The 18,273-nt window shown below is 40.5% G+C and overlaps 1 protein-coding gene across 2 annotated transcripts in view; it reads right to left on the bottom strand.

Annotated features, from left to right (window-relative positions):
• HSD17B12 (hydroxysteroid 17-beta dehydrogenase 12) overlaps nt 1-18,273 on the bottom strand; it is a 168,229-nt gene that overhangs the window by 30,562 nt on the left and 119,394 nt on the right. For both annotated transcript variants that reach the window (XM_060176569.1, XM_007531506.3), the window contains one exon: nt 1,562-1,596. In XM_060176569.1, coding sequence (XP_060032552.1) covers nt 1,562-1,596 — 35 coding nt within the window. The remainder of the gene's footprint in view (nt 1-1,561; nt 1,597-18,273) is intronic.

The following is an 18,273-nucleotide window of genomic DNA, read 5'->3' on the forward strand; positions in this document are numbered from 1 at the left end:
ACAGACATACTAACTGCCAACAAAATGTAGTTTGAAGGTCTTAAAAGGAAATTATACTAAAGCAATTAAAATATACAAAGCACATATAAAACTGGAATTAGGAAAAACCTTGCTAAAAACACTTTCTCAACGGATTCTGAAGATGCCTGGCAAAATGGATCCCTAACTTCAGTTTCCTCAGATGAGGAAAACTCATCTGTGGTGGGGAGCTCTCAAAGCTCAGCAGCTTCACATATATCCAGACTCTCAGTTCAACAGCTGGCACATAATATAAACCCAATACACATCAGCTGTTACTTCTAGCCAGGAGTTGGTCTCCATACAAGTTGGGCCCTCACACTTTTGAAAGCTGTGATTCCCTTGGATCCCTTCCAAATTCAAAGTTATTTGGCAAATGAAGAGTGTGACACCCTAAAATTAGCTCAAGATGCAAGCAAACCTAGCACTTCGTAACAGGCTTTCCTTGAAGACCTACTTAGCCATCATTCAGCCTTTTCCAAAGGAGGAACAGAGCGTAATTATACTTATACATCCCTTCTTATTTCTTTTGTTTGTTTGTTTCTTCCAGGGTTATTGCTGGGCTCGGTGCCTGCACCAGGAATCCACCGCTCCTGGTGGCCATTTTGCCCCCTTTTTTGTTGCAGCCTCGTTGCGGTTATTATTGCCATTGTTGACATTGCTTTGTTGTTGGATAGGACAGAGAGAAATGGAGAGAGGAGGGGAAGACAGAGGGGGAGAGAAAGATAGACACCTGCAGACCTGCTTCACCGCCTGTAAAGCGACGCCCCTGCAAGTGGGGAGCCAGGGGCTCGGACCGGGATCCTTACTCCTGTCCCTGCGCTTTGCGCCACGTGCGCTTAACCCACTGCGCCACCGCCCAACTCCCCCCTTCTTATTTCTAACGTAAGAACTCTACAAAAAAATTCCTCAGTAAAGATGAAGACAATACCACATGCCTTGTTGGAACCCAACTGAAACCAGAACCACAATGGGGTGAGTTGGACACAGCCTTTCCTTCCAACGATGAACCTCAAATCTATTTCTTCCATCAAATATTATCACTTTACCATTGGTGTACAAGGATCTGATATTCCTTACATATCCTGATACCTGATATTCCTTACATATCCTGATATTCCTTACATATCCCTCCTCCCAATAAGGACTAGAAAATGAGAAGGGGGGGTTGCTTCATGTAACTCCACTGGTTTGGGCTCTGAGAGCCTATAACTTTAAGAATGTCTCCTCAGGAATATCCCAGGAACCCTCTCCACCCCCTCAGAAGAACAAGCAATTGACTTAGTGGTGGTGACTCAGGCAGGGTTTAATCCTGATCGAAAGGAACCACCACAAACCTGGAGAGGGAAATAAAAAGGGAATTGAGTGGGAAAAGCCTCCACCACTGATGACTCACCAGGCACAATGTTCTGTCACTAAGACATGGAGGAGAGAGGTTCATTAGTCACTTTAACCTTTTTTCCCCCCCCCGAAGAAAGGATTCTCCCTATAAATAATCATGAGCTCTGTCTCTCTAGTGTTTGTGTGTGAGCTGGTGACTCACCTTTCTACCATGCCGGGCAGAACCAATTGTGTCATCTGCAAAAGAGAAAACAAAATATTCGTGACTGTGGAGAATGTGGGAGGGAAGGAAGAAGGGAGGGAGGGGAGAGAGAGAAGAGGACCCTTCCACATACAAAAACAAGGGAATCAGGAGACCACTTCTACACTTCTTCAGGCAGCAGCACAGCTAATACACTCTGTATAATATGGCTGGGTTGAGGGTAAGAGGGATTCTGATGGAAGTCCTGGTGACAATACTGGTAATGCATGAAAATTAAGCAGATCAAAGTATAATCCTGGTTCTAAAGTCTTTAGATGATCATGAATTTAGGATGAAATCTACGTCTCTGAAAATATACTCTGAGAAAAGGACATATGTTAGTCTAAGAAATAAAGGAAAGAAGAAAAGAGGAAAGAGGAAAGAAAAGAAAGGAAAAGAAAAGAAGAGAAGAGAAAGAAAAAGAAAAGAAAAGAGAAAGGGAAGGGAAGGGAAGGGAAGGGAAGGGAAGGGAGGGGAGGGGAGGGGAGGGGAGGGGAGGGAAGGGAAGGGAAGGGAAGGGAAGGGAAGGGAAGGGAAGGGAAGGGAAGGGAAGGGAAGGGAAGGGAAGGGAAGGAAAGGAAAAGAAAAATCCTATGGAAGATAGAACCACCTGGGAGTGTGGCTGCTTTATCACATGTGAGAAACATGTTCTAGCCTATCACCCATTACACCGGGGGAAGATTTGTGCTGTAGCGTCTTCTCTCTCGATCTTTCTGTCGGACAGACTGTAACACTAATGTTCTAACAATGATACAGAGGGAGGTGCATGCGCTCTCTCTCTCTCTCTCTCACACACACACACACACACTCTCTCTCTCTCTCTCTCCCCTTATACCTATAGCAGAACATCATAAAGTGATTTGTTGGCAAGATTTATTTATCTCAAAGACTTTCCTTGTTTACTAATGACATAAGAGAGGAAAGCGAGAAAGAGAACCACACATAACTTTGGGACATGGACCACCAAGGATTAAATTGAGAACTTCATGTTTGAGAGTCCAACACTATCCACTCCAACACCTCCTGGACCACCTGGGAGCTATATTCTAATTGTTTCTTCACATTGTTTTCTCCCTTCGGTCTAGTTAGTTGTGAGGGGGTAAAAACATCCATCATGAAGACAGTTAAGGTTCTGGCCCTGGAGACAGTTTAATGAATAAAGCACTGAACTAAGTTCAGGCCCTAACATTGCATGCAAATATCTGCCTGGCCATTCAAAGGCCAGAAATACTTGTTGAATGTTTAAGAACTGAATGACTAATCATCAAAGACACAAGTCCCCTCATGAAAACAATTTGTTTTGTATTGTTCACTGGTTTCTTCTTTGAAATTGTGACTTCAAATTATATTTTCTTGCCATAGAAATGGAAATATATATATAAAGTAAAAACCTTTAAAAAGCCTGAAAAAAGTTAATGAGAGTCTGAGAAGTGGCACACCTGGCTGAGCATACATATTACAGTGCACAAGGACCCAAGTTTAAGTCCTTGGCCCCCACCTGCAGAGGCAGTGAAGCAGTGCTGCAGGTCTCTCTCTCTCTCTCTCTCTCTCTCTCTCTCTCTCTGTCTCTCCTCCTTCCCTCTCAATTTCTCTGTCTCTAACCAAAATAAATAAAAATGTTAAAAAATAAAAGTTAATCTGAAATCTACATGCTTTCATAAAACTGACTAGTGCCTTCATCTATACTTCTAATCAGATATGTCATAATAAATTCAATTTCAGGCCTTCTTTGTTTAGGTATGTATATACAATTAATTTTTAATATTCTATGCACAAGTAGAGTCACATCAAATTAAATTTACTTTACTATCAAGTTTTAAATAGGCTGTTTTAACTAAGCTATTAGTAGCTTCATTTTACTTGATATGCACCGATTGATATCTCTATATCTGATTATTTATACCACATACCAAACGTTTCTGTGAAATCTCACTATCTGAAATCTATTTCACAGCTCACAAACTGTTTCTAGAGTTAACTTAATATGCTAATTTCAGGCTATTTGCAGGTGATAATTGCTGTACCCGGAACATTTTTCATTTCTCTTAAAATACAAATAAAGTATGATTTTCATAACTTATACATTCAATGGCTAAGAATATTAAAAAAGTAATAGTAGCCATGACTTTTCATAATAATTCAAGGCTTGTTTCTGGACATATACAGCAAATAACTCTGAGTTAATTCTTTCCTGAAAAGTAGAAAGAAGTTGCTATAATAGAACATTGACCAAGGAGAACTTCAAAACCTCACAGCAACACCAAATGCTTTCTGTTTATAGAGACATATTATTCACTGATGGCTTCAGGAATTCTCTCCACAAAAGAAGTCCTGGAACTCTAAAATCCAAGTGGGAAAAAATATCAATTACATCTAGGCATCACATTCCCTTACATGCAAGTTTTCATCAATGACAGTTCAATCAATTTTTGAAGACAACAAATATTCAATCTCAAGAGTGATTTATTTACTGGTATTTATCGCCACAGCTATGGCTATCTGGACTGGGCAATAAAACAGATTCACTTAGTTCATATAAAATAAAAATCTGCATTACTAGATTATTTCATGGAGATTCCTAACTCAAAAATGCATTGATGACTTGGAAAATTCTTGAAAATGTGGTCTTCAAATGTTACTATCGGTGATGGGGATAAGAAATTAATTTTTTGTGGAGGGTAGATAGCATAATGGTTATGTACACAGACTCTCATGCCTGAGACTCCAAAGTCCCAGGTTCAATCCCCTGTAACAGAATAAGCCAGAACTGAACAGTGTTCTGGTAAAAAAAAAAAAAAAAAAATATGTTTTTTTTTCTTAGTCTATTGTTCCTGATGAGCTCTCTTAAAAAAATTAAATAGAAGTTGAGAGAGAAAGAGAGAGGGATGGAGGGAGAGGGGAGAAGGAGAGACACTATAGCACTATTCCTTTCCTAACAAAGCTTCTCCTTTTACAAGCTGATATCATGTTATGGCTGCAGATTTGAACCCAGGTCCTAACACATGATAAGTACACTACTGGGTAAGCCATCTCCTGGCCCTTTATTTTGTACAATTAAAAAAAAAGGTAAAATTTCCCTGCTTTGTAATTTTAAAAGGCCTACAATTAATCTTATTTCTAAAAGAAATCAAAGTGATTGAGAGTTTTCTTTTTCACTTCTGTAACATTAGTAATCAAGAGTTTGCAGAAGGAACTTCACTGTTATTATTATTGAAGTTTTATCTTCCTTAATATTTAATTTATTTCTTTTTGGATACAGAGAGAAACTGAAAGGGTGTGAGGAGATAGAAAGACACACACCTGCAGCCCTGTTTCAACGCTTGTGAACCTTCCTCCCTGAAGCTTTAGGGGTTAGGGGTTTGAACTCAGGTCCTTGTTCTTGGTAACGTGCACTCAACTGAATACACCATCGCCCACCCTCCTGAAGTTCTACCTTATACTCAAAAGTCAATCTAGGTTTCTTTCTTCCTTTTTGCTTGTTTAATATGAACACTGGTGGTATAAGCAAATTATACAAACTAAGCAAAGTAAGTTACAAACAAATAAGGTATTCAAAGCCCTAATTTATTTTTAAATAAAGTAATTTATTTGTAAAAGAAAATCATTTTTGTACCACATAAAGTCTAGCATTTGGTCATTTAGTGAGGGGACAGCAGTACCAAAAATCACTACTGATAATATCCCAAAAGACAACCAAAAACTCAAATGGAAAAAAAAAATCACCTGCAAGATAATTAATCAAATATGGAAAAAAAAAAAAATATATATATATATGCCACCTGTCTCACCACTATGTATAAACAGAATGACTTGTCCTAACTTCAGGCAAAGCCCCAAGAATCCAGGAGACTATAAATAGCCACTTTGTGCCTTTCTACCCAGCCCTCCACCCCAGAGAAATATGCTTTGAGTAAAAAGGATCTGAATGCAGGCAGCTGAAAAAAATGAGCCCACATAAATTAGAAGGAAACAGATACAAATGCCTTTGACAACTTTTTCAACTAGAACCACTAACAATAATTATTTTTTAATACTGAATCACAATTTTTAAATTTTTTAAATTTTTTAATTTATTTGTTGGATAGAGACAGCCAGAAATTGAGAGGGAAGGGGGTGATAGAGAGGGAGAGAGACAGAGAGACACCTGCAGCACTGCTTCACCACTTGTGAAGCTCTCCCCTGCAGATAGGGACCAGGGGCTCAAACCTGGGTCCTTGCCCATTGTAACATGTGCGCTCAACCAGGTGATCCACCAACTGGCCCCACTAACAATTCTAAATGTTATGTAGTACATCCCTGAAAGGAACTACATACAGTCACCTAATGCCTCTTACATCCACTGGTAATTCTATTGGAAGTCATACTACTGAAAGAAACACAATCAGATGGTTCTGTTGGTAAACTGAATCATTTAAGCCCTGTGGTGTGAAGAACACAACTTAATTAGATATTCTTAGAAACTCATCTGGACGGCTAAAAAATATTTACTTCTCAAGGAGTGAAAGGCTTAACCAGAAAAAGTTTTTACAGTGTCTTGAGATCTTTTAATAATATCTGACTATCCTCCTTATAATGTTCACATATTTGTGGAAGTTAAGACTCTGCTAGCTAAGCTCCCTCCCACATTATTTAATCTGAAATCTAATGTTGCAACATAAAAAAAAAATTGTTTTAAAAGTGCTATTTTCCCTATTGTAATAAATTCTGGTTTGATCTAGCTTTTGATGATCTAGAAAAAGTAAAAAAACTTTTCCGAACAGAGGGCTGTGTGGCAGTTAATGAGTCTTCAGTTATATGTTACAAACTCTAAATAAAAAGTAAAGGGGGCTGGATGCTGGAACACAGAGTTAAGTACACACATTAATTGCCATGTGCAAGTACCTGGGTCCAAGCCCCTGTCCCTTGCCTGCACGGGGGAATAATGCTTCACTAGTGGTGAAGCAATGCTACAGGTGTCTATCTTTCTCTCTCCCTCTCTATCTCCTCCTCCCCTCTCAATTTCTGTCATAGCAAATAAAATAGAAAGGGGGGGGGGGAGAAAAAATGGCTACCAGGAGTGGTGGATTCTTAGTGTTGGCACTGAGCCTCAGCAATAACTCTGACGCAATCACTATACTGTCATAAATATTAACTATATACATATATTGTTGCACATTGTTTTCCCAAGTTTAGTGTACTAAAATAGCCTATGAGTTTCCATTATTTAGTTTCCCAAAATAAATGGACTCCTCAGAAAATGACAGATTTGGAGAAGAAAAACTAGTCTCTTTAAAGTTCTCAAAGGTGTGTTTTCATCTTCCTCATATGTAAGGTCTTTATTTGTCCTATACCATTAGCTTTATATTGAGTTAGAAACAACCTTTCAACCAATCTGTAATGAATCTTTCATTTTTCAAAACGGAAAAAAGAGGGTGTGTCAACGCAGTTTGGCAAATCCATTATTTTATCAGCAATCGCCCATTCCTACAAGACCCTAAGGCCCTTTTTCTACCAAGGGCCATTTGGATATTTTTTGTTGTTGTTTTCTTTTTCTTTTTTTTTCTTTTTTCTTTTTTTTTTTACTTATTCATGAGAAATTATAGGAGAAAAAGAACCAGACATCACTCTGGTACACGGGCTGCTGGGGATTGAACGCAGGACCTCATGCTTGAGGGTGCAATGCCTTATCCACTGAGCCACCTTCCAGACCACCCATTTGGATATTTGTAACTTATTCCCAGGCTATATAAAATTATCAACTTAAAAATGAGCACTTAAAGCTGTTCTGAAAAAAGCTCAGGTTGTTTTGGCAGAACCAGACCAACCAATTTCTCTACCCCTGCCCCAGGGGCTAAATGTACCTAATAACTTGGAGAAATTTAGGGCGATCATAATAGCTACTTTCAAAATGAATTAAAGGACCCTAGATACTAACTTGGAATGTGTCCATGCAGAAAAGTGTTGGTTAACTGCACAAATTACCAAGCTCAAGGACCTGAGTTCCAGCCCCACCTCCCCAGGCCCCACTGCAGGTGGTCCACTCATGAGGGGTGAAGCAGGTATGCAAGATGTCTATCTTTCTATATATCTCCCCATCCTCTCTCAATTTCTCTCTGTTCTATCTAAAAAACAGAAAGAAAGAAAGAAAGAAAGAAAGAAAGAAAGAAAGAAAGAAAGAAAGAAAGAAAGAGGAAAGAAAAAACAGGGGAAAAAAATGGCCACCAGGAATAAAAGTGTTGGGTAGGGATCAGTGGTTAAGATCATATGTTCCGGGAGTCGGGCGGTAGCACAGCAGGTTAAGTGCACATGGTGCAAAGCACAAGGACTGGTGTAAGGATCCCCGTTTGAGCCCCCAGCTCCCCACCTGCAGGGGAGTGGCTTCACAGGCAGTGAAGCAGGTATGCAGGTGTCTGTCTTTCTCTCCACCTCTCTGTCTTCCCCTCCCCTCTCCATTTCTCTCTGTCTTATCCAACAACGATGACATCAATAACAATAACAATAATAACTACAACAGTAAAACAAGGGCAACAAAAGGAAATAAATATTTTTTAAAAATCTTATGTTCCTATAATTTATTTATTACTTTCCTTTTTAAAAATATTTGTTTATTTACTATTGGATAGACAGAAAAATTGAAAGGGGAGGGGGAGATAGGGAGAGAGATAAGTCACCTGCAGCCCTGCTTCACCACATGTGAAGCTTTCCCCCTGCAGGTGGGACCAAGGGGTTGAACCTGACTCCTTAAGCACTGTAATGTGAGTGCTTAATAAGGGGCGCCACTGCCTGGCCCCTAATTTTTTATTTTCCTAGTGTTGTTAAATCAAATTCTTAGGGGAGAGAGAGAGTATAAATTCTTTGCATAATCCCTAAATTAAATATGATTAGATCACAGAATCAAGAGTCTAGAGTACTCCCCCTACTGGTACAAATCCATGGAAAGAAAGAAAGGAAGAAAGAAAGAAAGAAAGAGAGAGAGAGAGAGAGAAATGGAGAAAGAGAGAAAGGAAGGAGGAGAGAGAGGGAGGGAGGGAGGAGGAAAGAAGGAGAGAAGGAAAGGGATAAAGCTGGATGCTTTTCCTGTGCTTTTCCCACTCATCTGTTCATCCAAATATTTGTCATCTGCCCCACTGGTGGGACATAATATTATGCCCTTCTGTTTGAGGGTATACATTGAATATATAGAAGAAAAAGGTTCCCTTTCAAAAGCAAGCACGGTCTGAGTGCTGTGATACTTAGCATCTCAGTGGCTACTCAGCTCTGGTCACTCATTGCCAAATAACAGCAGTTCAGGTCTGTGTCACCCCATTTTCATTTTTGTTTGCTCAAGAAAGGCTTGACATTTGGGTACAAAAGATTTAAAATTTTTCAGTTTTGAAAACACTGCTCAGGTTCACAAAAATATGTTGGGGGCAGAAGGAGATCCAATTCAGACATTTGCAATTACTGGCTAGGAATCAGAAAGGGATGTTTCACAAATAAGGGTTAACAATTGACCCAAGTTCAGCCTTCTCAGGCCACATTCAACAAGTATGTAATTCTCTAGGAAAAAGAACCAAAACTGTAATATTCTCTAATCCATTTTTTTTTTAATTCAAAATGCTCTATGTAAAGCCTGGAGCTAAGAAATAGCAGAAAACAAGGAGGACATGGTTATCAGCCTTCATCTGACTTGCAATCTGTAGAGAGACTCTACACAGAAAAATAAGACATCATGTCACTATGTTGTTGAAAAATCTAATTAATCTAGACTGGAGGAATCGGGAAGGTTTTCCTATTCACCCCATTCCTAAATTACACTCTGAGGACTGAGAGATGAGCAGAGTTTCGGGCATTGCCAAATGACAATGCAAGGCATTGCTAGGTGATTTCGTTGTTGTGGGACCATGAGAGAGTGTAGTCATTCTGTCTCTACAGGTATAGTCCACCCCACACCTTGGCTACACAGAAGGACTGCCATCATTTGGCGGCTACTTGGCTATGTACCTCATAACTGACACATGATGCTGTGTGTGCTTGTGGTAAAGGGGAGATGTGGAAGTCTTCTGTGGAGAGAGAACTACCTAAGAGAATGAACATTCAATTCAAAAATGAAATCATTCTGAAGAGAGGGAGGGAGAGAGAGAGAGACTCGAGATGAAAATGTCAGGTGGGTCCTACCCTATAAGTCAGCCCAGGTTATAATAAAGATTCTGGACTAGAAAGAATGAAGAAATCATTAAAGGCCTTTCACAGTGGTATGATGTAATCCAGTGTAAGATAATGTTTGGGCTACAGTACAAAGACTGAATTGGTGGGAGATAGTTTAGATAAACAAAGAAAACTGGTGAGCAGCTTGGGAGGTGGTTCATCTACTCTACTTGCATATGTGGAGACCCAGATTTAAGTCCCAGCACCACAAGTGCTAGAAGAGATGCTCTTGGTTTCTCTCTCTCTCTCCTCTCTCTCTCTCTCTCTCTCTCTCTCAAAATAAATACTTTTAAAAAAAGAAAACTGTCCTAGTTATGCTAATTCTAATGATTCCTACTGAGAAATTCAGGGATTTTGAATGTGAAAGAAATCACTGGGGGTGAAAAGAAGTGAGTTGATCTGAAAAATACTTAGGGGGTAAAATTAATTGGTCTTTATCAGGAGGGCAGGAAGAGAGGGAGGGAAGGGAAGAGAAAAGGGAGGGAGGGAGGGAGGGAGGGACAAATTATGCTTCCCTTCTCTATACTAAGCATCTTTCCTTTGCATGAGTTCAGGTTCCCACTTTGAATATTGAGTGAGGAAAGAATTAGAAAATAACTCTGCTTGAGGCTCTTCCTCCCAAGCAGCCCTGAGTGGTACCTTCCCTGTAAATGGAAGCTGTTAATACTTTCCATTTAGGGCCAAACTTCCACCCCCATCCACTGCCGCCTCTGCTATAAGAAAAGTAATAAAGAAGATTGGGCTAAACCTGCCTTGTCAGAATGGTGACTTGGAATTTCCCTAAGGGTTCAACTGCAGGCAACGCCACTCCCCTGTGAAGAAGTCTACCTTATTCGCCAAGCCCAGTAACAGTAACAGTTTCAGGGTCCAATGCTACCCCCCAAAATGAAGGGCCTTCCCATTCTTAGGTAGATGCTGCAGGAAATTCAGATAATGCTGTTTAGGACTGCATCTGAAGGCCCTCAAACTATCATTAAAGGAATTGAGCGATAGTTCGATCTAGACACAAAAGTCAACTTCAAATCTGGCTGATGTTAAAACAAGTGATCTCAAATCAGAAGCAAACAATATCAACAACATCTGTTTTAGAATTTTCCGTGGGATCGATGTGGGCCTTGGTATGGAACTGCCTTAGCATGTAGCTGCCTCTGGAACTGTGATCTTTCTCCATTTCCCATGATTTCTCTAATAGTGTTCAAGAACAGTATGACAATTTCATTTGCACGTTCTCTTGGTATTCTGAGATGGAAACCCCTCCAGGCATGAAACCAAAACTATTTTAGAAGAGTGTGATTCAATATCTAGAAGTTTAATTATCTCTAAACCCTGCCATTTCTGGTTGGAAGGTGATTATCTTAGACTAAGTCACAGAACATCAGAAATTACAAGGAAAAGGTCCTAGTTAGTCGGATCGTTCTTTAAATTTATATCTGATGAACTTGCCACCTTGCTTTCTTCCATATAGATTAATTCTATTCATCTTTTTAAGGGTCAGATAGCAGAGCACTGATCAACTGGGACATACAGTCATGCTATAGATTGAGCCTGGAGCCTATAGAGCCTCAAGCATGCAAGATTGGTTCTCAAAAGCTCAGCTTTATAGCTGACTTGCAAACCAAATTTCCATCTCAGTCTTTTCCCCTTGACATTTAACTAGTCTACAGGTAGCCACAACAAAGTTAATTTTAGCCCTGAAGGATTTAACGGCAAAACTGGAAAAGGAGTAACATAGGAAGTAGTGCAGTGGATAAAGTGATAGACTTTCAAGCATGATGTCCTGAGTGCCTTTTTTTTTTTTTCTCTATTTTTCCATCAGGGTTATCATTGGGGCTGAGTGCCTGTAGGACAAATAAAGTTCCCAGCAACCTTTTATCATCATCATCATCATCATTATTATTATTACTATTGTTAGTTTGACAGGAAAGAAAAAAAATTGAGAAGGGGAGCAGAGATAGAGAGGGAGAGAAAAAGAGACACCTGCTGCAGACCTGTTTCACCACTCATGATGAAGACCCCCTACAAGTAGGAGCTCAAGCCCAGATTCTCGTGTTATGTATGCTTAACCGGCTGTACCACCGCTTGGCCCCGAATGTCCCAAGTTCTATCCCTGGCATCACATGTGCCAGAGTGATGCTCTCCCCCACTCCCTCCAATAAATAAATATATATTGAGAGAAAGAGAGAGAGTGAAAATAGGCAACATCATTTCTAAACTGAGGTAGCCTCAACTGAGTCTTATCTTGGTAATGGGAAAATCCAGTCAAAGTCACTGAGAAGAGAATTATCGGATAAGGTGAAAAGTGAAATAATCAGAGTGAGCTGGAGAGCCAATGGCCCAGGAGAGCTAAACAGGACTCTATGATTCAAACATCAGGAATCCATAATCAACTCTGGTTAATATTTATTCCCCAATATACTTCTGTACGCTCACCACCAAAACACCGGGTGATAACCTATAATTCTCTTGGTTAGGACATCTCACTTTTATTATTCCTCTATGAGATGGAGTGTGGAACTGATGCTCATTGTAGTTAAGTAATCATCTGACTTATTGATAAAGGATTGAGCAATAATTTCCGATGTAAAGGGGCATAAAGACAAGCCTTTCAATCCTCAGTGTAGCGCAAGGCTTATAACATAACGCTGGGGTCCTACTCAGCAAGTACTTCCTAACTGGGGGAAGAAGCCCCAAGGGGGAAAGCATGTCGTCTCCAGTCTTCCTTGGCAGACTCCTCAGTCAATCATCCCTTATCACATGGTTTCCTGAGGTGATAAATCAAAAGACTGGGGAGTCCAGTAGTAGCGCAGCGGGTTAAGTGCACATGGCTCAAAGCACAAGGACCAATGTAAGGATCCCGGTTCGAGCCCCGGCTCCCCACCTGCAGGGAGTTGCTTCACAGGCAGTGAAGCAGATCTGCAGTGTCTATCTTTCTCTCCCCCTCTCTGTCTTCCCCTCCTCTCTCCATTTCTCTCTGTCCTATCCAACAACGATGACATCAGTAACAACAACAATAATAACTACAACAACAATGAAAAAACAACAAGGGCAACAAAAGGGAAAATAAATATATATTTTAAAAAAAGACTGCCGGGGGTAGTGACAAGAGGTTATTCTCTTTGTTCTATGTAAATGCCCATTTCGTTCCATTTCTTGTGCCATGAGGCTGTTGATAACCATATCCAGCTTCCCTCAAGTCCCGTCACCATAAGGTCTTGTAAGCTTCTAGAGCCAGACCGATTTTCATCTTCTGTTAAGTTACCCCTGGGCTCCAAATAGCCTTTGCTATTGAAAATGCAGCCCTGGCTCTGGCAAAATGGTCCAGACAACTAAAGGACAATAGGTATAATTCATCAAAATATGCCATATAGCAAATCACAACAGCACAAAAGAGGCTAGTCCTCGGAGGGTCACCCGTAAAATCGCACCAAGGTGAATGCCTTTTCTTCAGTATAAGTACGACAAACACATATATCATAAACCACATACTGCCGTGGCACTCTGCCACTGAACTGCTTTTTGAAAATATAGATCAGATCACAACTTGATTCAACTTTAGCCCTTCCTATGGCTTTCCATCCTCTGGTGTGTGTACCCAAGTTCCTGAACAATCATATTCTAACTAACTTTTTTTTAATTATATTTATTTATTTTCCCTTTTGCTGTCCTTGTTTTTATTGTTGCTATTGTTATTGATGTTGTCGTTGTTGGATAGGACAGAGAAATGGAGAGAGGAAGGGAAAACAGAGGGGGAGAGAAAGATAGACACCTGCAGACTTGCTTCATCACCTGTGAAGCGACTACCCTGCAGGTGGGGAGCTGGGGGCTTGAACCGGGATCCTTATGCCGGTCCTTGCACTTTGTGCCACGTGCGCTTAACCCGCTGCGCTACCACCCGACTCCCTTTTTTTATTATTATATTTATTTATTTCCCCTTTTGTTGGCCTTGTTGTTTTTATTGTTGCTATTGTTACTGGTGTTGTCGCTGTTGGATAGGACAGAGAGAAATGGAGAGAGGAGGGGAAAACAGAGGGGGGGGGAGAAAGACACCAAGAAGAAGACCTAACTTTTCTGGTCTTCTGGTCAACCATTGCACAGTGCTTGTCCCTCACAGCTGGAATCACATTATTTTCAGAACTGGGTGGTCCCAAGTCTACAGTGTCACACAGATGGCTACTACACTGATCCCACCTTCAGTGAAAGACAATATAAATAACTGGCTGTTCTCCTGTTGTGATTAATTCCATAGTGAATAAATTAAGAGTTCTGAATCATTTTTCTTTATTTTATTTAATTTTTCATTATATTTATTTATTGGATAGAGGTAGCCAGAAATTGAGACGGTAGAGGGAGATGGGAAGGGAGAGACAGAGTCACCTGCAGCAGCACTGCTTCACCACTTGCAAAACTTTGCCCCTGCAGGTGGGAGCCCCGGGCTGGAAACCGAGACCCTGGCATTTTAACAGGTGTATTCAACGAGGTGTGCCACCACCCAGTCCCCTGAATTGTTTTTCTGCAAAATGTGGACATCACCATGGTCCAGGAAAAGTCATGTTTACACTAAAGATAATTTAAAAGATAATGATTAGGCTTAATTAAATATTTTAAACAACAAACCCTTTGAATGATCTGTAAATGGGATTAGACTAACCCAAAAGGAGGGGAGTAGAAAAGGGGTGTTTTAATGTGCAAAATTTGAGCATAGATTCAGTTCTTCCAAAGGTGACAATTCCATTTACTACTGTACACAACATATGCTTAACAAGTTAGCATTTATCTTCACTTAACGCATTTCTTGGGGACAAGTCTGCAATGCCAACGTACAGAAAAAGGAAAGTAAAAGAAGAATGAAGAGGTAGGAGAAACACTTTGTAATTTCTTACAACTTAGGACTAGTACTTTATTGCAATGTCATCACTATTTATAAAGATATTAAAGCTTTGCTACAGGGAAACTAGATTTTTGTTGTCTGTCCACACTTAGTAGGACACCCCCCCCCTTCTTGAATAAGGAGCACAAGGGGGTCGAGAACAGCACTTGTTTGTCTGCACTCAGATGCAGATAGAAGGCTGCAGTGAATGGCCATGAGCAGAGCAAGCTGAGAGGTCTCCCAGATCAAGGGTAGGGACCTGGCGTTTTATCATTAGTATTCTGTAGACTGCCAGCCCCAAAAATGCATATTTAGGGCAGCAGAGGAGATCATGAATTTACATCACAAGAGGACAAACACATAAGTACTGAAGACACAAGGGACCATAGGAGAAAATAATAATGTATCTAAATAAAAATCTTTTTAAAAAGATGAATTTATTTATTTGTTGCCTTTTATTGCCCTTGGTGTTTTATTGCTGTAGTTGTTCTTGCTGTTGTTGATGCTGTTGTTGTTGGACAGGACCGAGAGAAATGGAGCAAGGAGGGGAAGACAGAGAGGGGGAGAGAAAGACACCTGCAGACCTGCTTCACTGCCTGTGAAGTGACTCCCCTGCAGGTGAGGAGCCAGGGGCTCAAACAGGGTTCCTTACACCGGGCCTTGCTGCGCTACCTACCAGCCGACTCCCAATAAAAATCGTACACAGTTTATTGAATGTGAGTTAAAAATTGTCAGGGTCATGTGCAGCTAGAATTAGTTAGTTGTATAGTAAGATTTAAATTCATTACTATATTTTTCATAACTAATGCCATATATCACAAGCTAATATAGCTTAAGCATTTGTAATTTCTAAGCATGTGTTCAAATGTATTAGAGAAGATGATCAGAGTCGGGCGATAACATAGCGAGTTAAGCCCACGTGGCGCAAAGCGCAAGGACTGGCTTAAGGAACCCAGTTCAAGTCCCCTGCTCCCCACCTGTAGGGGAGTCGCTTCACAAGCTGTGAGGCAGGTCTGCAGGTGTCTATCTTTCTCTCCCCCTCTCTGTCTTCCCCTCCTCTCTCCATTTCTCTCGGTCCTATCTAACAACGACGACATCAATAACAACAACAAGTACTAGGACAACAAGGGCAACAAAAGGGAAAATAAATATTTTTTAAAATTGTTAAAAAAAAAAAAAGATGATCAAAAGAGGTTTCAATAAATTTTGAAAGGCAAAAACACAAAGCAGGATAGGGAAAAAAAGCCTAATTAAAAATAAAGTCATATTTGTACATATTTCTTAAAAGTGTTTACCATTTATAAGTTAGGGGGGAAAAAAGTCACTGGGGACTGGATGGTGGCACACCTGGTTAAGTGCACATGTCAAAATGTGCAAGGACGGGCGTTCAAGCCCCTGGTCCCCACTTGCAGGGTGAAAGCTTTGCTAGTGGTAAAGCAGGTATCTCACCCTTCCTCTCAGTTTCTGACTACCTCTCAGAGCCCTTAAAAGGGTCCAAACATAATCCTAAGACATCTTCGTTTATTATTTGACTTCTCAAAACCACTCCATGAGGTAATGAGAATTGCCATCCTTAACTCACGGGCAAAAAAAAAAAAAAAAAACACAAAGTAAGAAATTAATGAAGCTAGATCAAGGTCCTATCTTAAATAAACGGTAGTTATTTAATTTCATAAGTTTACTGGAAAATGAGTGTATTTTGCCGAGATTTTAATCATTCATTCATTTATGAGAAAGAGAGAACGAGAGCATCACTCTGTCACGCGTGATGCTGATGATAAAACTCAGGACCTCATAATTGAGAGTCAGTGTTCTAACCATTGCACTGCAACCTGGTCACTTAACCATGGTTGTTCTGGCTTTCTTTCTTTCTTTCTTTCTCTTTTTCTTTCTTGTTTTGGTTTCCTTGCTTCCTTTTTGAATTTTTCTGTATTGCCAACAGTACTATTACTAGGGTCTCAATCACCTCATGACTCCACTGCTCCCAGCAGCCATACACCCCCCCCCCTTATTTTTCTTTCTTCCAGGTAGAGGGTGAGTTACAGAGGGAGTAACAGGGCAAACGCTAGAAGAAGAAGAAGAAGAGGGAGCAACAGAAAAGGAGAGACATGTGGTCCAGGAGGTGGCGCAGTGGATGAAGCGTGGGACTCTCAAGCATGAGGTCCCGGGTTCAGTGCCTGGCAGCACATGTACCAGAGTTATATCTGGTTTGCTTCTCCTATGTTTCTCAGTAGTGGATAAGAAAGAAAGAAAGAAAGAAAGAAAGAGAAGAAAGAAAGAAAGGAAGGAAGGAAGGAAGGAAGGAAGGAAGGAAGGAAGGAAGGAAGGAAAGAAAGAAAGAAAGAAAGAAAGAAAGAAAGAAAGAAAGAAAGAAAGAAAGAAAGAAAGAAAAGAATAGACAGATATAAGGGATACTGAAGAACTCCACTGCTAGTGAAGCTTCCCTGCTGCAAGTACTCCCAAATGATGATCCAGGAAACCCATATCTGGATGCATGGTAATAGGTGTATTCTACCAGGGGAATCATCTGCAGGCCTTCTAAACATGTTCTTTTTTTTTTATATTTACTTAATTTCCCTTTTGTTGCCCTTGTTTTTCATTATTGTTATAGTTATTGTTGTTGTTATTGATGTCGTTGTTGTTGGATAGGACAGAGAGAAATAGAGAGAGGAGGGGAAGACAGAGAGGGGGAGAGAAAGACAGACACCTGCAGACCTGCCTCACCACTTGTGAAGAAACTCCCATGCAGGCAGGGAGCCAGGGGCTCGAACCGGGATCCTTAACGCTGGTCCTTGCATTTTGCACCACCTGCACTTAACCCGCTGTGCTACTGCCTGACTCCCCTAAACATGTTTTTTTTAAATATTTATTTATTCCCTTTTGTTGCCCTTGTTGTTTTTATCATTGTTGTATTTATTATTGTTGTTGTTATTGATGTTGTCAATAGGACAGAGAGAAATGGAGAGAGAAGGGGAAAACATAGGGGGAGAGAAAGACACCTGCAGGCCTGCCTCACCGCTTATGAAGCGACTCCCCTACAGGTGGGGAGCCAGGGTCTTGAACCAGGATCCTTACGCTGGTCCTTGAGCTTTGTGCCACCTGCGCTTAACCTGCTGTTCTACTGCCCGACTCACCTAAATATGTTTTAAATCAATCATTTCTGTGCGTGGAATCTTGTTTCAGATCTACTCACAGATCCACCTGTTACTAGTTTAATGTCATTCAGGCTAAGTCTTATAGAAGTTTAAAAAAAAAAAAAAGCCTTAGTAATAACAATGGAAAAAGGTACACAGCAGATTTGTTTCATAAATCTGTCACTATGCAAGTAGTTTTTCATTTGATGCGAGATGCCTTTAAATAAAAATGCTTGTGCTATGCTTGTCTCAAGGATGTAACTTTCACTTTGGTGATTGATATGTGTGCTTAATCAAGTGAGCCACCACCCAGCTACCTAACTTTCACTGTGGTAGAGCTGGTTTACCTAAAATATAAAAACCAAATTAAAGAATTTCAAAGTGGTGGTCCGTCAGGCTAAGCACATGTGAAAGGACAGGTTCAAGCCTCCACTTCCCACCTGCAGGGGAGAAGCTTCGAAGTAGTGAAGCAGATCTGCTGGTGTCTCCTATCCTCCTCCTCCCCT

The sequence above is a fragment of the Erinaceus europaeus genome, chromosome 17 (genome assembly GCF_950295315.1).
Source record: "Erinaceus europaeus chromosome 17, mEriEur2.1, whole genome shotgun sequence".
Taxonomy (NCBI): Eukaryota; Metazoa; Chordata; class Mammalia; order Eulipotyphla; family Erinaceidae; genus Erinaceus; species Erinaceus europaeus.